Source organism: Stylophora pistillata, chromosome 3 (genome assembly GCF_964205215.1).
Source record: "Stylophora pistillata chromosome 3, jaStyPist1.2, whole genome shotgun sequence".
NCBI classification, from domain to species: Eukaryota; Metazoa; Cnidaria; class Anthozoa; order Scleractinia; family Pocilloporidae; genus Stylophora; species Stylophora pistillata.
This window is the reverse complement of record NC_142521.1, coordinates 9,552,651-9,572,607: the sequence shown is the minus strand read 5'-3', so window position 1 is coordinate 9,572,607 and position 19,957 is coordinate 9,552,651. Positions and strand designations below refer to the sequence as shown.

Here is a 19,957-nt window from a genome sequence, read left to right as displayed (position 1 = left end):
CTCCTAATAACTCATACAAGTTCGATAATTTTATACCTATTTTTTTTAATTTGTTTAATTTGTTTTATTTTTTTTCTTTTTACTGTTGATTTATAATTTTTAGTCTTCTGCGAAAATTTTTCTGTATCATATCTACTGTAATTCAATTTTCAATTACATAATTTCATTCTCCCAGATGTAGTTAGATACGTAATATCCAAAAGTAAATAACAGGTTTTTCAAAGAAAGGAAACTTCGAAACTTGTGACAGTTTATGCCTCTTTAAATATTCAAATGACATGAGTAATGGCGGATGATAAATGACGTGTATTTAAAATACGATCCAAACAACTTCCGTACCGGAGCGATCGATCAGTGATGCAAACCAATTCGCAACGGAAATTATGCGACATAATTTGAGATTTTTGAAAGCGTAATGAGTGTACGATCAGTGTCCGCCGAAACAGATTGTAAAACTCCATTGAGGCTTCACCTAGTGCGAGTTTCGCCGTGTTGTCGATTGGTTTGGCTGTATGCGCTGCAGGTATGGTTGGAGAGAATATATTTACAATAAATATTAGTGTGAGCTTGAGCTCTCTAATTGTAAAGAAATCAACGATAATAACGTGGCCTCGGAAGAAAACAGTCTAGGCATTAGAAATAACAAATATCATATCCGCACGGATCAACTGTAAAACACTTCTTTCATTAAATATGTGTATTTGGTTTTGTCACTAGGAAACAAGTAAGGTGTTTTATTAAGAGAGTCTGAAATCCACAACCACTGCTTGAGGCACTCTTCCTTATGTTATGCTTTAAATGTTTGTTTAAACTTAGAGCGGCCAAACTTTGTTGGTAATCGGTTACTCAATTTCTCAAAAAGCTCCCAGTTGGTATAATTTTATTACCTATTGTCACACTCTCGCTAAACTTATTGCATCATCTACTCCGTGCAGAGAGTAGGACTTAAATAACTCGTCTTTTTAAAAAGCCTCGGGTAGATTACCGTGATCGAAGTGAAGGTAAACTGTTTATCTTAAATTGCATAAATTTCTGGTGCTGACTGAAAAACCTATGTTATTCGGTATTTTTGAGATTAAGATTTCCGGCTTTCTTTGCATTTCATTTCGATTACACAAATGGCGATTTCACGTTTCGTTTACACACACAATTGGATTGGGTTTTTAAGAATGTGGTTAAAAGTCAGCGACAAATGAAAATAGAAATCGCCCAAAACTTTTAAATGAATGATTTTTCAAACAAAATACTACCCGAGTTAGAACCCAGGAGCTAGTTCAACACATTCAATTCCTTATCATTTCCTTTTCTTTGTTTTTATTTTTGGTCTGATGCATGCATAAGATAATTTACATTCCTGTTTCTTTATCCCATTTAGCACAAAATACCTTGCGAATTAACAGATGTTAATGTCTTCAACGGAGAACACCGTGAGCCGAAGTTTGTGGCGATGAATCCACACGAAGAAGTTCCGATACTGACCGATGGAAACACGACGGTTTTTGGAGGGTTTGTGTCGGATTATTCTCACTTTTTTTTCGGAGCTAGCCTTAGGCAACCAATTTGCATACTTGTTTTCCCAGTAATAATTATTTATAGTTTACGTTATCAGACCAAAATAACTCTTTTAGTCAACCGAGAAACAGACCGAGGTGGAAATGTTCCAACTGCCCTTGATCAAAGGAGAAAAAAAAATGCACGCAAATAATGCGCTGATGGTCTAATTCCACCTTTTAGGATGGCAATACTACGTTACCTATCTCAGAAGTACACAGACTTTGCTGGCTGGGGAAAAACAAGTGAAGACCGCCATGGGGTACATTCAGTTCTAGACTGGGCTTGCTCCAAGTTGCTAAAGTAAGTTTGAATGACGCGATCGCGTTTATTTCAGTTAGAAAACAGTCAGTCCTAGGAATTTTGATTAGGAAATGCTCGTTAGATTTCAGGAAAAATTTACATGTGGCGGCTTGTTCCATGTTTGTTGCCATGAAAGAAAGAGAGGGAAATCCAACGTTTCAAAAAATATTTGAATTAAAACAAAATTAAAAATAGCTTACATTTCAGTCATTTTGGTTGAAGTTTTCTGTTTTAATCCTCCTTAGCACACGATAGGGCTCTCTACATAAATAAAATTAAAAAAGGCAAGAGTTCAGTTTTCTCTTATAATATTTCTCCCGTGAATTTCATCAATTTGCCTCGATTCTGTGTACTCGACCCATTTCCCTCGATTCTGTATACTCGACCCATTTCCCTCGCTCGTATTCAAACAATCCAATCATATCGTATGTTTATTATTTCAATGTAATCGCAAACTTTCCTTCACACTAACTCCTCTGTATTTCCTCATGGCGAAGTGCTCTAGGCTACAAATACGTGTATCCTCAGTTATTGGAAAGATACCACCTTTCTAACGAAGCTGCCACGGAGGAACTAGTCGAGAAAGGACTGTCAGAGGCAAGTGAACTCCTCGAAACCTTAGAGTATTACTTTCTTGGAGACAACCCATTCTTGTGCGGATCTGAGCTCACTGTAGCTGACAGTTACGTAGCAACCATCCTATGTCAGGCAGAGTGGGTAGACCTTGACTTTAAGCTTTGGCCCAGGCTTTCGGAGTGGCTAGCGAGGGTCAAAGGTCAAAGACATTGGCGTGAGGTACATTCTACGCATGACGAGTTCCTTCAGAAGCTTAAGAAAGATCAATCCATTTAATGCGACTCGTCTTGACGCCGCTCCACATGCCAACCGTATTTGCAAGGAACTTTTCAACCGCCTAACAGTAAAAACTACTTAAAGTTCATGAACGACAAGATACCACGCCGCATTTTTTTGTTTTTTGTTTCGTTTGTTTGGTTAAATAATAATAATTATAAGTCAAATCATTAATCTTATCCCGACAGTCAGAGAAATCTGTCGTCTTTTCTCCCCTATCTAAATCAGTGGAGTGCGTTCTCATTGAGACTCTTTTGGGGGATTGGCGCGAGGAGACGATGGGCTCAGAGTAACACGGACAGATAAAAACACTCACATTCACTTCATTGCAGTAAGTTTATTCGGTAGATATAACCAAAACAATACATTAAAACAATAGAATACTTTAAAAAATCCAAATTTCTATCACTAATTATCTATCCATATTTGAAAGCACCTCTCTAAATATATGAAGGCTATCTGACTGCAATTGTCTGTATGAAATGGGAGAGGAGAAAAACGATCTTCCGTCTCTGTAGGATTACATTTAAACTAAGAAATTACGCGGTGCACCCTCAAGATATAACTGTCGTTTTCTTTCTTAAAAAGGGCTTAATGAAAATATGTACTTCACTGACGTCGAAAACGTGATCAATTAATCGTATACTTACAAATGTCGTTCCATAAAACTGACAGAAAAATGTTCTACAAAATTCTTCGGCTTCATGGGTGCATTTGTTTAGGTAAAAAAGGCATACTAGCTGTATATGACCCTAAAACGTTCATCTTACTGCTAAAAAATCTAAAAAGTATCAGACTCTATAAGGTTTACAAAATCTAAACACGCCTGCGGTACTCCAAAGCGATCGTTGCAAAATTGTTTAGATTGCTGTACTCGTTCGTATCTATTGGCACTCTCGAACTATAGAGCTGTAGTATAAAAGGACCATTAACATACTGACGCGAACGAAAGTTTCGAAAAATCGTGATATTTTTGTGTTATGCAATGCCTTTGAAAAATCCTCTGTGGCGACGGAAGCTACTGCAATGCAGCCATCAATATCACAGACAGTATCATCAGTCCACAGATTCGGACTTCAACCATCACTCCAGGTGCACAACTCTTTCGTTTAACTTCAGGTTCGTCTGACTCATCACAGTTCACACAGTCCGTACAAACACGGCAGACCCCTTTATCTTTGAGAGAGTCTACAGCATACAAGGCTTCGGCACGGTTCGCTAAAAAAGGAGGAAAAGGTGTTATTTTTCGACGGATTTATCAGTTTGACACAATCCTTTTGATTTTCATCAATTCTAAAACTCCCAAAATCCAATTCTTCCGTATTTCTTCCCCCTACTTGCTATATATTTCCGCTTGAAAATTAGTTCAGAGAACTTGGTGTTCTAACAAGTCAGTGCCTGTCATAGTTTCTCTATCTTTTCTCACCTGTTTTCTGGAGAGTGTAACGAGATTGGGTGGTGACATAGTACCCTTATTACGATTGGGACTGGAAGAGTAGCTTACGAGCGCTCGCAAACAAGGATTATATCCTCTATTTCGGAGCATACAGATTGGAATCAACTATAAAGCAGTGGGACCGACGTTTGTTAAGGTTTCCAGCATGGTCATGATTAGTGTAACCTTCAACGTTAATTTGCCTAATTCACCTCTTATTGGCCTTTTTCCACTCCTTTTCAGCTTCATGACGTTTTTCCGTTAACCGCACAATTTAATTAATTCGACGACCACTAAATCAAACCCTTAGCAACCGAACATACATTCCAATGGTACAGACAAAGAAAATTCGTTTACCAATCAGGAGCTTCTTTCATTCGCGATCATTTCCTTCATGAGGAGAAATTAAGTGCTAGGCACTTAATTAACCAGTGTTGAACCACGCTATATTTTTGGTGACTCAGCCCAACGTAAACTAAGAGCCATACCACAGACAGTGCATTAAAGTAACTTTGATCACAGAAATGCAAATCAGTTTATTATGAATATCATCTCAAACCTGGCTCGTAGTAGCTGTAAACAGATGCTGAAGAAGGCTGAGGTTTTCCTACATCAAAAGCACGCTGAAACAACACATTCACGCATACCTTTCGACTGGAAGGGATCTGTAATTCAAAAGGAGGGGTTGTTTATCAGCTACGTAGGTTGAGCGACCTCTTGCAGTTCATTCACGTACATAAAGACAATAAAACATTTCTTCAAAATCCGTGTAGTCGAATGAGTCACTTTCTGGGTACAGTGACTCACACACCAAACATGGTAATTAAAATAGTTTGAATTAAGTAATATCACCTTTAAAAATGTTGCCATAAAATGAAACTTAGCTCAAGCTACCTCGTCAAAGTAGAAAAGCACTTTGCGATCCTCTGTCTCGACACGCTTAAGCTTCAGAGATGGATTCGACATGATCTGGGGAGAGAAACCAGCACACAAGTAAATAATATTGACTCCTTTTTTACCCAGACCGCTTTCTTCGCCACCAACCTACCAAGTTTATAAGGACCAGACATTTTCTATCGCCTGTGAGAGAGGGAGGGAGGGAGGGGAAAGGGTCGAATTATTTTGGTGGGATCACATGGTTTTCAGATGGAACGGTGGGGGCGGGCGGGTCAGTCGTTTCTAACGAGTTTACAGGGGGACTGAAGAAAATTGTCTGCCAATAAAGGGGGTACGACAGAGGGATCAGGTAAATATTAGCGCGACACAACCAAAATTCCTCCAACCCTCCTCCCCCCCCCCCCGGCAATAATTGATGACTAGTTCCTTTGACCAATAACAAAAGTCGCCACAGCTAAGGAAGGTTTTCCTTTTTAGCTCATACACAATTTACTGTGTCATTTTAAACACGAAGGCGCGCTATATAAGGAAGTCTTCCCTGGGAAGACCGAGGCTCATTTGTCACTCACCGTTGATGTGTGCGGGTCAAATTTAAATGCTGGTAGACGAACAAAAGGAGCTAATGAGATATCTATTGTTTACTTCCACCAGCATGGTGGCAATGAGCTAACGTGCGAACCACCTACTTCGATCTCAAATTTACCGCCACAAATAAAGACAGTTTCCATTGGAGAAAGGAAATACAAATCTCAAAAATTATTGTATTGTGATGAAGACATAAAACAATTTTGAGGAACACGCCCGCTGTTCACTACTTTGGAGTAGCTGTAGCTCAAGCTGACTTGACTCTAAGAGTTCTACACCACTCGACGGTTGATTGACAAATGGTCCAGTGGGACCTAAGGCTCCTTTTATGGCACGCCTTCGTGTTTAATGAAGAAAAAGGACACCTCGTCAATCTCTCTAATGGAGAGTCTCACCGTATCCACACTGTCTTGGTCTAATTCAAATCCTGAGGGAATCCCCACATCCATGACGGCCATACCCGAGCTCTGATCGTTCTCAGTCCACTTGGAGCACGCTTGGATCTCGATCTCATAATCAGTTTCCCGGATGACTTCCAAGAGGAAATCAAACGAGTTTTCCCCAGGGGCTTTGTCCACGTTATAAGTGACACCCACCTGAAGAGGAATATTAAAGTTGTCATCTGTTATACAGTTATATAGTCTTCTTCGTAGCTGTTGTTTGGTCAAGTTACGTAACGCGCTCTTTTGACCACCTAGGTGACGAGTCCAACAATTAGACTACAGCGGGGTAATGCAAAATCCTATTTTCTATTTTCCCTTCAAGCTGCGATCCATTAGCGAAGAGAATTTTATGTTTGATCAAGATATCAACCCTCGCTAACATGCGTGTCTCATCCGATCGATTGTCTTCTGGATGGTGCTTGAAAATGTGAGAAGATAGATTTTGATTATTTGTAGGAGTTAAAAGAATAAGTCTGGTGAACTTTTGTTCGAGGGTCGCTTTTGTTGTTGTTGTTTATTTGTTTGTTTATTTTTTTTTTTTTTTCATTCTAAGGATGCCGCCTTGAAACATTCCCATCCGCGAAAAAAAAAAATTAAAGATCTCCTTGCAATATTGCCAATCGGCTGAATCTAACCTGCAACATTCCTACTCCATGACCATCAGCCGATACTTTCAAAGAGCCAGCTGCAGCCATATCTGGAATCTGTTCATAGCAAAATTTTAAGTTATAAATAACTTTCGCAAATAGTATGGACAATTTTTGCACATTTCACAATATAAAATAAGTTTTCAAAGTAAATTATTTACCGCATCATGTAGGTCTGTATGCGAGCACAGTCCTCGGTCTTCGGCCTCGCGACGTACACTAGACCTTGGGCACAGTTTTTTCCCCAGTATAAATAACATATATATATATATATATATATATATCTAGTTTGAGCACTCTGGCATGACTTAGACGATACCACAAAGGTTGGGTCGTTTGGGGTGACCGTCTCGGTTCTCCCCCATCCTAGCATTAGCACTGCACTGATGAGGCCCAGAAGGCCGAAACAGTACTGTCTGCAGTTAGTTATATATATATATATATATATATATATATATATATAACTATTTATATGTTATTTATATATATATATATTTATATGTTATTGCATTACATATATATATGTTATTGAATTACGCAATACTATTTATATTTCTTACGTTTAGTATAAATTCAGGTCATTCTGTAAACCTACTAGGACTTTTAGTTTTTAGTTTTTATGTAAATACGTTCCACCTGAAGAAGGCCGAAGGCCGAAACGTCGCCACATTAAAGCTGGAACAGTTAGAAGTTTGCTTCATGCTTCATCGTTTTACACTTACTTAATATTTTCATCGAAGCACTGTATCCTCCTTGGATCTTTCTACTGAGAGCTCATCGTTTGGTTTACCTTTTTATTCTGTATGTTATGATTCATTAGGAAATTACGGCGTTACCTCCTCTAAGTGTAGCACCATGGAGTTTTGTTGATTGACAGTTACAGTTTTGCTGAAAAACGGATCCCCACTAAGACTCAAACGAACTGTGAAGTCGATATCCGGGGTATAAATTAACTCGGCAAACTCCGAGAGGGCCTGGAGTCCAATCACAGTGTCCTGAGAGAGGATACAATATAATATAAAATATAATCATAAATAGTGAACACTTGTCTGATGCCAAGACTGAGAATGCTTATGAATCCTTAAAATCCCAACAACTCTCTCTGCTTTTCTATACATTTCTTATAATTCAAGCTCCGAGAATTTTGTCTGGGATCAAAGAATATCTCCTGAAAGATATTTTTCTTCGCGGTTAAGAGAAATACTGCAAACGGTAAGTAAACAGCAAGTCACCAACTGGTGGGAGACAAACCAGTTGTTTTACAACGCGGAGAAGTTAGACGCACGAATAACCAAAGACAACTATAAGATAATTTGAATTTATCAACTGAGTCAAAAATGTGAATTGGCCACAGTAGAGAGAGTCAAAAGCTTGTACTGAGTAGATTCACTTTGAAGGGCTAACGCTTAAAACGCAAGGTTTTAAAACTCTTTACAGTAGCCAATCTACATCATTAACTCCGTAGATAAAACTAAATTATCCAATTATAAATGCAGATTTACACAAGACCACCATACCTGAGTTGACGAGTATCCTCCGAGCGAGTTTCTCTGCTGTGATAACCAGCGTGAGATGGGCAGACCAACACTTATATCCTTGTTGAGTGTGAAAGCCAACAGAGCGTAAGCAGTGATTTCTATGTCTGCTGATCGCGGACGGTAATATGGGCGCCACCATGGATTGTCGTTTGGTTTGTTGACCTCAGGCTTTTCTTGCCAGTATATAAGTCCATCTGAAATTCAGAGCGCGAAACACGAAGAGCACATGAGCTAATCCCGATTTAATTAACATGAAGCGACTTAAAGTATTGCTACCTCCCTGGATTAGATCATGCGGTGCTAGTGCATCACAGACTTCCACTGCACCCCCCTCTTCCCCCCCAGTATGTCGCCAAGTTTCCCCGACAGTTTGCAAACAGCCATTAAAATCCCTGCATGGAAAAAAAGCTCTGTCAAAGTCAAGCACCTGACCCAAGAACACAACTAAATGAATCAGCATGCGTTCGAAACCGGGCTTTTCAATATATAGTACAGTGTGCCGCCATGTTTCCCCTACTAAAAGACAAGGGAGACCAAAAATGCTGAGGAGACAGGGCCCTGTCGGCCTGGTTTATCAGTTTCCGCTTTCTTTCCCCTGTCCGTTTACGTCTACGCCCTCTGCGCATGCTCAACTTATACCTTTTTCTATGGCCAATTTCCGCAGTTCCGTGAGCGCTTTCCACTTTGTGGCGCTGCCAACCAGCCCCAGAGCATATGCAGTGATTGCTAATGTGTAAGCGTCTTGTATATCACTTGACATGGCTTCAACCTTGCCCTCCAAGAAACCTATGGCTCCTTTCTTAGCGTTATTAACAGCCTGAAAAAAAGACGTTACTTTGATAGATATTTAACACTTGGGATTTCAGGCATGCTCTTTTAGCACCCTTTTAACAGTATCCGGTGCAAAATTAGTAGCTTAACTGCGCTCGTATGCGAGGCGGAACGTAATTGGCGCGGAGGTTTCATTGTCGTCTAACTGCTTTTCTTCGTTCGATTTATCTAGTAAACTTAGATCAATATTTGCCAGCCATTCCGACACTTCGTCGCCAGAAAAATAATTTAAATTGTCCGCCATTTTTTCCTAACTTTAATCCAATTCGTCGCTTTCACGATGCGAGAAAACCTGTCTAGCCAGTTCTCCGGAGTACAAATACCGCGAGATATTTGTACTCGTTTTGGGCGTTTTTTGTACTCTACGAAGCACAGTTGGATAATAAGTAAACGTTAACGCTTAGCGCTTGCGCAATTTCCCTTTCTAAAATTAGCCTCATTTGAAAGAAGAACTAATTCTGGCTTAGGAATCATATCTATTACAGGAGGTGAACAGTATCTCTCTTTACCCTCCCATCCCTTGTGTATTTTGCCATCTCTCCACCCTTCCGCCACGAGAAAATAATACATCAATTCAGTAGGGGAGGGGAGGGGGAAGTATAAATTCAAAATTATTCTACCTGTGACACTGAGTTCGCCTCAGCCAAAGCGACGAGGACGTAAGCCGTGAGTGAGATAACACCTGTTTGACCTCCCTACAAGAAAAAAGGAATTGAGTAAGTCTTCCCGCGTGATCATCGAGTCTGACCTAATCCATGGTCAGCAAAACAAGTTGTTTAAAGGTGGGTTGAAATAAGCAAGGGTTAGTGTGAAATCTGATCTCAGATCTGAAAGCTTAAAAACAAAATTCAGTTTAACTCCATTTGCCCACAATTTGACGATTGAATGCTCTAAAAAAGTTGAGAGTTGAGAAAATTATCCCAAAACGTCTTCTGGACAGAGAAATACAGAGACCTGGATTAAAATTTAACCCTGGGTTAGCGCTTATCGGCCTTCGAACAACTGTGCCCAGATTACCTTCAGAACAGAGCTGTGAACTTCTCCAACTTTCCTGAAGGATCCGTCCCTGTTTGTCTGACGTGACATCCATCCCAAGCTTTCTTCCAACAGCTCGTCATCAATGTATTCAGGAATAAACGCACGCGCTTGTGCAAAGGATTTTGATACAAATGCTGTCAGCCTATTGGGGAAGGAGAAATAACAAAGTTTAGTAACATAAGCATTTTGCTCTTTGAGGAAAATAGTATTTTTAGTACCCTTAGGGAAAAAAAAGATCTTGTTGAACATTGAAAGTGAAAGATAATGTTATTCAGTGAATGACACAGGCATACGAGGAAGAAAAGAACTCTAAGTGCTCCCAAGAGGAGGTGAACCTACCACCTTCCGATTTGTACTTCGGACGCTCTGAGCTACCACTGAGCTATGGGCTGGGACTCGTAGTTGGTTAAACTGTTTAACTAGGTCCATGGTGACAAACCCATTGCACATTATGAGAATAGGAATGCCGACATGTGACACTTTTTGCGCAAAGATGAATATTGCTAAATATTTCCCTTGAAAAGTTCTCGCTTTTGTTGGGATGCGCAATGATGAATATTGCTAAACATTTTCCTTGTAAAGTTCTCCCTGCTTTTGTTGGGATGCGCAATGATGAATATTGCTATACATTTCCCTTGAAAAGTTCTCCTCGCTTTTGATGGGATGCGCAATGATGAATACTGCTAAATATTTCCCTTGAAAAGTTCTCCTCGCTCTTGTTGGGATGCGCAATGATGAATATTGCTATACATTTCCCTTGAAAAGTTCTCCTCGCTTTTGTTGGGATGCGCAATGATGAATACTGCTAAATATTTCCCTTGAAAAGTTCTCCCCGCTTTCGTTGGGAAAGAGAGAAAAAATTGAAATTATCCCTCAGCTTACTTATTCTCTTTCTTTCATCCTATGTTAGTTCTACTTTGTGTTTAATTCTTTTTCAATTGATATTATCCTTTCTGTAAATGAAACACTGTCAACCCTACATTCTTACCACAAGCTTCCAGATGAGTCACGTCCACCGAAAGCACTGTATGAGCCGTCACGATGACGATAGGTTTGTTCACGTTGATATCCTATAAAAAAGGAGCAAGTAGGAACTGTGAACAGCGCACTCAATTAATCTACGTAATCAGTGCCAGACATAACCAAGAATTTAAATTGACTGCAAGTACTTCATTCAGTTTCCGGGAAATCCGGAGATGATCAAGTAGCCAATTAGAAGAGTGAGTTCGCAACCAAAAGCCACTGTTAGGTGTTACAATTTAACAGTTAGTAGAGTGACTAACAACATCCTGAAATACCACGTCAGTAATCCGTTAATTGCCTGGTTTTTAGGTTTGGCGCAATATTCGGACAAAGGATATTTGACAATTATTCCACGAGCGCGCGTTGGATGTGAGATGATAGATAGCCAATGAGGCGCGTAGCGGCGAGTTGGCAAAAATCATCTCATATCCAACAAGCGCGAGTGGAATAATTGTTTTATTAAAAAAAACGCCCCCAAGATATCAGACAAATCTTCTCGACTTTATTTTGTAAGAAGAAACCGGATGTTACAATGTACAGATATTAGATTATGGTATATTGGCTCATATACCAGAATGGCTACGCCAATAAAAAGTCTTGAATTGCATTATCCGATGATCCAGTTTTAATAAAGACGGTTAACCCTTTAAACCACAAGAGTGACCAGCATCTAATTTCTCCTTACAGTAATCCTGCTGAATCATTCATTAAGATCATGAGGCTCTGATTGTTAACCGAATTCTCCCTGTCATTAATCAAGGAAATATATGGAGAACAGTATGGAGAATATGGATATAGTTGTAAAGGGTTAAGGATTCACGCAGCTACATATAGCTGTATTCACCTTCCAACCGGTACACGGTAACTTGAGTGCGAGCGTTTCCACAACGATTCATCAGGAGCATTTACAGGTTGTTACAATTCCTTTGTTTGTTTGGAAAGTTTTCAGCACTAACCTGAGATCATGAAATTTTTGGCTGTATTTTCCACTTGATTGGTTAGTTGGTTAACTGTCTTCAGGTATTTCATGACGTAAATGTTTGGAGCGAAATTAACCATGTTCTGTTCACCGCAACCATAGGGCATGCGCAGCAACTTATCCAGGTTGTTCAGAGACGAGCCAAGAATGTCACCTAGAAAAAAGAAATGCCAAAGTGTTACAGCGCCACGTAAATCACAATGGAAGTGTTCTGTGGTGATCGATGTCTACATAGGTTTTACATTGAGCACAATGTGGGCGAGTGAGTCCGTCCCTTCGCTACCAGAAAGTCGAAGATTCTTTCGGTTCTACTCTAACCACCAGGGCTCGACTCTAACGGTAGCCAACTAGCCACAAAATAGTAGAAATTCAGTTTTGGCCAGACTTCTACTTGTCAGTTTGACTAGTAAACAAACTGAAATTGTTTTAACACTAAGTTGTCACTAGTCACTTGGCTAGTAAGTTGAAAAGTTAGTGTCGAGCCCTGAAACAGTCCAAGAAAACTCAAAAAAGGTCAAATTGAACATGAGTTTGAAGAAATGTATTTCTTCAGTTCTTCTTTCAATTACTTACTCAGTTAGTAATACCAAACGCAATCGTAAACCGCGCGATAGAAGCGGAGTGAAAAAACGAGAGAGGTCTGGGTCTGGGTCTGGGTCTGGGTCTGGGTCTGGGTCTGGGTCTGGGTCTGGGTCTGGGTCTGGGTCTGGGTCTGGGTCTGGGTCTGGGTCTGGGTCTGGGTCTGGGTCTGGGTCTGGGTCTGGGTCTGGGTCTGGGTCTGGGTCTGGGTCTGGGTCTGGGTCTGGGTCTGGGTCTGGGTCTGGGTCTGGGTCTGGGTCTGGGTCTGGGTCTGGGTCTGGGTCTGGGTCTGGGTCTGGGTCTGGGTCTGGGTCTGGGTCTGGGTCTGGGTCCTCTTCGTTTTCGCTCTGCCGCGACGATGTTTACTCTTTAACTCCCATGAGTGACCAAGATAGAATTTCTCCTTACAATATCAATACAATATCGAGCAGACAAGTAATGAGAATAAAGAAAAATATCAAGTAGTGGATTATTAGTTGATCCAATACTAAGTTCTCCTAATGAATATAAAAAAAACTGTATTACAGATAGCAAGGAGGATTACTAATGAGATCTTGGCAGTGCGAGGTTACCTATTTCACACCTTTTTAATAACAAAATGCCCGAAACAGTTCTCGTTCAATTTAAGGACGAATAGAAAATTTTAGTTTGATAAGAGAGAAAAAACATAAAAGACACAATGACAAGCACAGAAATGACAATCAGTCCTTGAGAAATATTTACTACAAACTGTTTAAATATTACTTCTGTTGGACGTTAGAAATGTGGCATTACCGCACCCCTGAAATCGGGGAGTCTGTGGCCACTGTTTGTGTTCCAAGAAAAAAAACAAACTATAATGAGCATCTTGACCACTACAGCGATTGGGTGTTACATCTCCAGTAGGATCTTCGATTCTAACAGCACCCTGTAGAAAAGGTCTACTTTTTATCGTTTTCAGGCAATAAGGGGCAAGAGTGAAGATAAAACTTACCCATGATAGACACTGTAGCTCTCGCAGAACCGTTGACCGTGTTCTTCGGTACACTCAGATCCAGTGTGCGTGTCAGACTTGAGGCTGTAAAGAGCACCCAAAACAGTTGGTCCAGGTAACAACAGAATTATGAGCCGTACGACAAATGATAGGCAAACGACAACTTACTGAAATTAACAATACAACTAAACTAAGAAAGGTTTCACATACTGGAGTTAAGATCCAACAACATGCTGATAGAGTATTCTTGTGGTACTCCCTCTGGCTGTGACAAAAGAAACAAATGGGGTAAGTTTCTAAAGAAACTGTAGTGCCGCGTTGGTGAGGAATACTGTAACTTAGTATAAGTTCAGAGCTGAGCAAAGAGTTTCCAGCAATCTGATTGGTCGAGCGGTTCCTTATATGACGCTCTATAAACCGCTCCACGCGGTTTATATAAAATGCTAAAATAAAATGTTAATAAATGTTACTAAAATGCTATGATTTTAGAAATTTCTCTGTTGTTCAGCTCTGAAATTATACTAAAACAATTATTCGCCTCAAGTTCGGTGAATATTGTCGAATAATCATTCGAAGATATTCACCTCGCCTTCGGCGAATAGTTGTTAAATAATTTCATTTTTGACGACTGAGTTGATAATGTAAATTAACCACCGTAAAGAGTTCTAAAGCCGGCGTTTCAAGCGATAGCCCTTAATCTTTCGCCCTGACAAGAGGGCTAACGTTCGAAACGTCAGCTTACAAACACTTAACGGCGGCAAATTTACACTATCAATTCAGCCGATAAAACCAAATTATCTTGTGAAAAAATTAGTTGAATTGGAAATAACAGACTTTTGAAACGAGGGCGTTATTGTTATCGATTGCATGAAGACGAACCACGTACATTGTACTCTTCTCTGTCTTGGTAATGACCATAAGAAATTTCTTTGATTTCGCATTGCAGTTTCCTGAATAAGCACAATTTTCTTTAACAGTTTACATCATTACCTCTACCAATAAGTTCCTCTTAACAGCATCAGCGTTGGACACAGACTGCGCTCGAACTTCAATTGGTACCTGACCCAATGTTTTAGGAACCACTGGGAACGATACAGCTTTTCCTTGACCGGCTCCAACCTCAACTTCTACTGAAAGGTCCATTGCTTTGTCGACATAATCCTTGTTTACTGAGCTATGTCCTCTTAGCCCTAGGCTGTTTATTTCATCAATGATAGCCCAGTCTTTGGAACCTTTCAGTGTTACGGTGACCTTAAAAAAGGAAACAATTACATTCACGATGCAGTTGAACACGTGCTCAGCCTATGCAACCTCTCCTCTGGGGCCTCTTTTGAGGGGTATCTCCATTCAACGGACAAAACTTTCAAATGGTTCAAACTGAAAAGGTGCTCATCAATTAAGTTATAAACCCCACGCATGTTTCCTTCATGAAAGGGTTGTGCGCATCAATGATGAAATTAGATTTATCCACAAAGCTACAAAGTGAAACTTGACAGTCCAAATAACCTTATGATAAACATTATATATACATATATATATATACATATATATATATATATATATAAATTCTGTATACGAGGGATACATATATATATATATCACAATAATTAACCGCAACCGATTTAACTGCTTTCAAACAAAATCATCTTATGATAAACATTATATATACATGTATATATAAATTCTGTATACGAGGGATATATATATCACAATAATTAACCGCAACCGATTTAACTGCTTTCAAATAAAATCATCATCATCAACAACAACAACAACAACAACAACAACGACAACAACAACAACGACAACAAAAACAATGAATAAGCGTGGAGAATTCAAGGTTTTGTCAGTCGTCAACCGTTCTTTCTGGGGTTTGTTTCTCTATCGATCTTCGTTCACTACTCGTTTGCAAATCGTTCGCTACTCGTTTGCAAATCGTTCGTTACTCGTCTACAAATCGTTCGTTACTAGTTCGCTTCTCAGTTACTAACCGTTCGCTACTCGTTTGTTAATGGTTCGTCACTCGTTCGCTAATCGTTCGTTACTCGTCTACAAATCGTTCGTTACTAGTTCGCTTCTCAGTTACTAACCGTTCGCTACTCGTTTGTTAGTCGTTCGTTGCTCGTTCGCTAATCGTTTGGTACTCGTTCATTACTCAATTGTGATATCTCGTTAGTTACTCGTCCAACTTACCAGCTGTTTCTCAGCCTCATAATTGAAGACTGTGACCTGCAGAGCAAGCTCTTCGCCTCGAACAACAGAGTATGGAAGATTCAAGGACACGAAGAACGACTGGAAGACTTTCACCTAATGGCCAGACAAATGAGACTCTTTGAAAAATAGGTCTAAAATAGAAACTAGTATTATTAAGAGAACTGCTAAAAATAGATACGCTGCATTTAGAATCAAGATTTTCATTCAACCAGATTTAACAGCTAAGGGGTTTTCTTACGAGCTTATTGGCTGAAAGCTAACGTAGCGCTCTAAATGGCGAATAGCAGCATAACCTTTTAACTTCTAAGACTGACCAGCCTCTTCTTTTTCCTTTCAGTGTCACTGCTGAATCAGACAGTTAAAAAAAGTCACAAAAATTAAGAAATGATCTTCAACTTAAGCTCTTGATTGTTAAACAAATTCTCCTTGCCAATGAGTACCCGACGAAATTTATAGAGAACAGTATGGAGAATATGAATACTGATGCTAGGGTGCAAAGGGCTAAGCATTAACACACAAAAAGTCACACACATCACTAACCTGTGGTTTAAGTTCTCCCACACCGAACCCGGTAACGTTAGACACGGCAAAAGCACTGGCCACCCATGTGGTCAGTGTATCAGGGACAGCCCGCTGAAATTCAACCTCGCCTGCAGAACTAATGATAGAAAGACCATAAACAGGCATTTATACAGGCTCACGAATGAAGCTTCAAAAAGTCACAAACGGATTAGGTTTTCCCCTTGGTTTCTAAATTTTTTCTTTTATTTGTTTGTATCTGTGATTATGTTTGTTTGTGCTTTTGTTGGTGTTTGTGAATGTTTGCGTTTTTGTTGTTTGTTTGTGTTTGTGTTTTGTTGTGTTGTGTTTTGTATTTTTTGTTGTTTGTTTCTTTTCCAATCTAGTAACTGCGCAATAAATATTCAACTTCTGCAGACTAGACACAAAAGATAACAAAGATGACTGCCTTGCATACTCGATTATCCTTAGCCTTTTAAGTACCGGCGGCTTCATTTGTTTGATCATCAGCCACATTACCGTCGAAAGAGCAAGATCGTGACTTTTACAAATAGTCACCAATACTCAAATAGAAGGACCTTTCGTCTTAAAAGCCAAGAGCTCATCCAACAATTGAATACTTGCTCGAGTGTTGCCGACGTAAAGGGAGTTATCCCTGAGAATTTCATTAGGTCACCTAGACAGATCGAGGGCACCCACTTAGAAGGGAAAGCATCAGCTTTTCTCTTACCGTTCAAAATGAATTTACACCGTAAGTTTCTTACTTGGCATCATCCTCCAACCAGATCCAGGTCTCAGGAAACAGACTTCTGACACGCTTCACTTCAGCAAGTTGGGGCGTGCCACCTCCTTTTCTGACCATAGTCTCTCTGTTAACGTCTGATATGATACAAAAGAGAGTCAATTGAGTTTGAATGAACTGACATAGCAAGATAAGGACTCCACTGAGGGCAAGTAGCCCATATTGAAACTGCGTAACGGATTGGATTGATTTTCAATGCAAAATGAGTAAATGACAATGAATTATGACCTGCACTGTAAAAACCTAGAAAATAATTTGAGCACTCCCATTCTACCGATCGGATAACAACAAAAATACAAACTTATGTCGCATTAAAATGTTTAGCCGCTATCGCACGTGGATGTGGAGGGGTAAACTGAACACAAAACCAAATTTTCCAACGTTGGAAACTAAGGTTTAAGTGTTCAAACGCTGCGCTAGTATAGCCTTTAATTTTTTTTTTTACTTGAAAGTTTGAAGGTTGCTACTGTTTTCAGCTAATAAAATTTCTTGCTTTCTGTGACTTTTCAGATTTGGTTTTAGTATTGAATCTGAATGGTTAAGAAAGTGGCAAGAGTTCACTGGACCAAACACTCCGCGAGGTAAAGCAAAAACGCAGCAACAATCCTGAAATACTTTCGACACTAAATTGAAAATTTCTTAATATGAAAGCAGTGATTCTGCTGTACCAAAATAAATTTAGGACAATTGTCTGAGTTGAGAAAAAAATTTTCGGACAATTGAAATTTAGTGAAAATACAACACAGCAGTTGAATTGTACCTCCCGTTATCCACAAACCGTTGCAAGAAAATTTCGTAGGCATGTCAATATTACATAGCACAACACCACATCATCATAAACACGTCGTCGTAAACATCACCACTGAATTAGCACACGTGTTACTTTTAATTTAAGTCTAGATATTTTTGGTCAAAAATAGCGTCGTCATACAGAAATGCTGATATAAAACCGAATATTCTAAGAAAATCATCTTGGGCGGTCAGATAAAGAATTCTTATTGAAGAGTCAAATCGCAAAATACACATACGTGATTGTTTCTGAATTGTTGCCAAGTGTTTGCATTATAATACAATAAGACTGTAAATATAAACATTTTAAAGTCGATAAAGCAAAATTTTTATACAAAAACACACATTTAAAATCACAGTTATCACACATCCCAAATTAAACAAAATTTGATTTCATATTCACGTTTGTCGGTACCGATCAAGTCAAGATGGCCGCCAACTTACAAATTAATCGATATCGTTACGTTATCATCTGCGGCGCACAGAGAGACGTTTACGTTTGCTGTCGAGAGCGCGCCTCTGGTTGGCCAATAACTGAGGACAAACCCAAGCTTAGCCAATCAAAATCGCTGTTACAAAACACAGCGGAGTGGCTCATGGTGGCGCAACTAAATCAATCTCGCATACTATTTTTTTTTTCAATGTTTTTTTTTCGGAAATATGAAGGATGTTTAAAGGTTTTTACATGAAATGAATAACAAATCGATGGGCCGTTTTAATGCCTATTTATGCGAATATTTTCGGCCAGGTTGACACAGGTTACATTTAAATTGGTACACTACGCACTGTTGATGAACCAGCTGTGGTTTGGTCTCACATTCTTTAAGGTCTTGGCCAATTTTCCGACTGACAAATACGGTCTGGATTGTGGTTTGGAGCTTAATGCTAAGGTCTTTCAACTGCGTCTTAACAATGTTAGCGGAGTCTTGGTCCTTGAAGGGTATGACTACTCGGGTTACATCATTTTTCGCCAATCTTCCCAACGCCTGCAATGGCTGCTGGTCAGCAACTCTCGAGTTGATAAAGGTGTTAATGGCGGAGTTGATAAGGTGTTGAGGGTAGTCCAAACGTGAGAATAAATATTTCAAGCGCTCACACTCCTCAGAAAAATAAAGCCATGAAGAGGACAAACGGTACGCGCCATCGAAGTCTCAAGAAGTGCATGATGAACAAATTCGATTGTTTGTTAACGAGATGCTTTACACCAAACAATTAACTCTGAGTTTGAACGTGCAAACGGATTCTATCCGTGCTAAAGTATTTGTGTAGCTACCTCCCCTATGTAAATTAGTTGTAACTCTTGAACTCGCATTTGTTAATTTTATTTTCATTTGTACCCTTGATAATGGCGTCATGAAGTCGCCGAAACGTCGGGATATTATATCGCTCGTTTTTACCTGTCTATGTATTACTAAATCTTTGTTAATACGAAACTATCGGAAATTTACAAAAACAATCGGCAAAATGCCGATGGCCGATGACCATCTGAAACACTGTGAAAGCGAGCACTGTTTGAAGCTTGTGTCACCCAAGGCTTTTTTTCTTTCAAAGAAATGGTGAGCAGTCAGTTTCTCTCACTCCCACGATCCAGGACTTTCCAGATATCTACGAACCCTGAGTTAAACACTCGCAGTTTTTTTTTACAAGATTTTTAGCAAGTTCGGCTCCCGAGATGGCAGTACTTTTCAAATAAGCAGTACCAAATGTGTTCTTCTGTACAAACCTGACTCCATTTCCGGCACACTTCCCATCATTAAAATCTGGTCATCAAAGCGGCCCCCTGGCAATTCATAGTCAGTGATAACAATGAGACCAGAGTTCTGTAAAAGAAAACGAAAACAGCGTACATATAACTTTTGCAAGTTAAAGCGGCATTATTCGTAGGCAACAAAAGCAACGAATGTCCGGCAAACGTTTATCCCCGTGACGTGTTTTCTCAGTGTCTCGTCCTTTAACCTC

The 19,957-nt window shown here is 39.6% G+C and overlaps 2 protein-coding genes across 6 annotated transcripts in view; one reads left to right on the top strand and one right to left on the bottom strand.

Annotated features, from left to right (window-relative positions):
• Window positions 1–262: 262 nt before the first annotated feature.
• Window positions 263–2,885, top strand: LOC111322205 (glutathione S-transferase theta-1). Its single transcript, XM_022925272.2, has 4 exons — window positions 263–523; window positions 1,376–1,506; window positions 1,735–1,854; window positions 2,352–2,885. The coding sequence occupies exons 1-4, from the start codon at window positions 416–418 to the stop codon at window positions 2,704–2,706; spliced, it is 714 nt and encodes a 237-aa protein (XP_022781007.1). The 5' UTR covers window positions 263–415; the 3' UTR covers window positions 2,707–2,885.
• A 143-nt stretch (window positions 2,886–3,028) lies between these two features.
• Window positions 3,029–19,957, bottom strand: part of LOC111322204 (CD109 antigen) — a 32,263-nt gene continuing 15,334 nt past the window's right edge. For all 5 annotated transcript variants that reach the window (XM_088754512.1, XM_088754513.1, XM_022925270.2 and 2 more), the window contains exons 19-37: window positions 19,722–19,818; window positions 17,172–17,286; window positions 16,429–16,546; window positions 15,868–15,981; window positions 14,665–14,925; window positions 13,885–13,939; window positions 13,675–13,758; window positions 12,100–12,276; window positions 11,109–11,190; window positions 10,100–10,262; window positions 9,703–9,777; window positions 8,891–9,068; window positions 8,231–8,445; window positions 7,550–7,708; window positions 6,702–6,770; window positions 6,019–6,219; window positions 5,036–5,110; window positions 4,701–4,806; window positions 3,029–3,924 (exon numbers count right to left, since the gene is read on the bottom strand). In XM_088754512.1, the coding sequence (XP_088610638.1) occupies window positions 3,725–3,924; window positions 4,701–4,806; window positions 5,036–5,110; window positions 6,019–6,219; window positions 6,702–6,770; window positions 7,550–7,708; window positions 8,231–8,445; window positions 8,891–9,068; window positions 9,703–9,777; window positions 10,100–10,262; window positions 11,109–11,190; window positions 12,100–12,276; window positions 13,675–13,758; window positions 13,885–13,939; window positions 14,665–14,925; window positions 15,868–15,981; window positions 16,429–16,546; window positions 17,172–17,286; window positions 19,722–19,818 (2,544 nt within the window). In that variant the 3' untranslated portion in view covers window positions 3,029–3,724. The remainder of the gene's footprint in view (window positions 3,925–4,700; window positions 4,807–5,035; window positions 5,111–6,018; window positions 6,220–6,701; window positions 6,771–7,549; window positions 7,709–8,230; window positions 8,446–8,890; window positions 9,069–9,702; window positions 9,778–10,099; window positions 10,263–11,108; window positions 11,191–12,099; window positions 12,277–13,674; window positions 13,759–13,884; window positions 13,940–14,664; window positions 14,926–15,867; window positions 15,982–16,428; window positions 16,547–17,171; window positions 17,287–19,721; window positions 19,819–19,957) is intronic.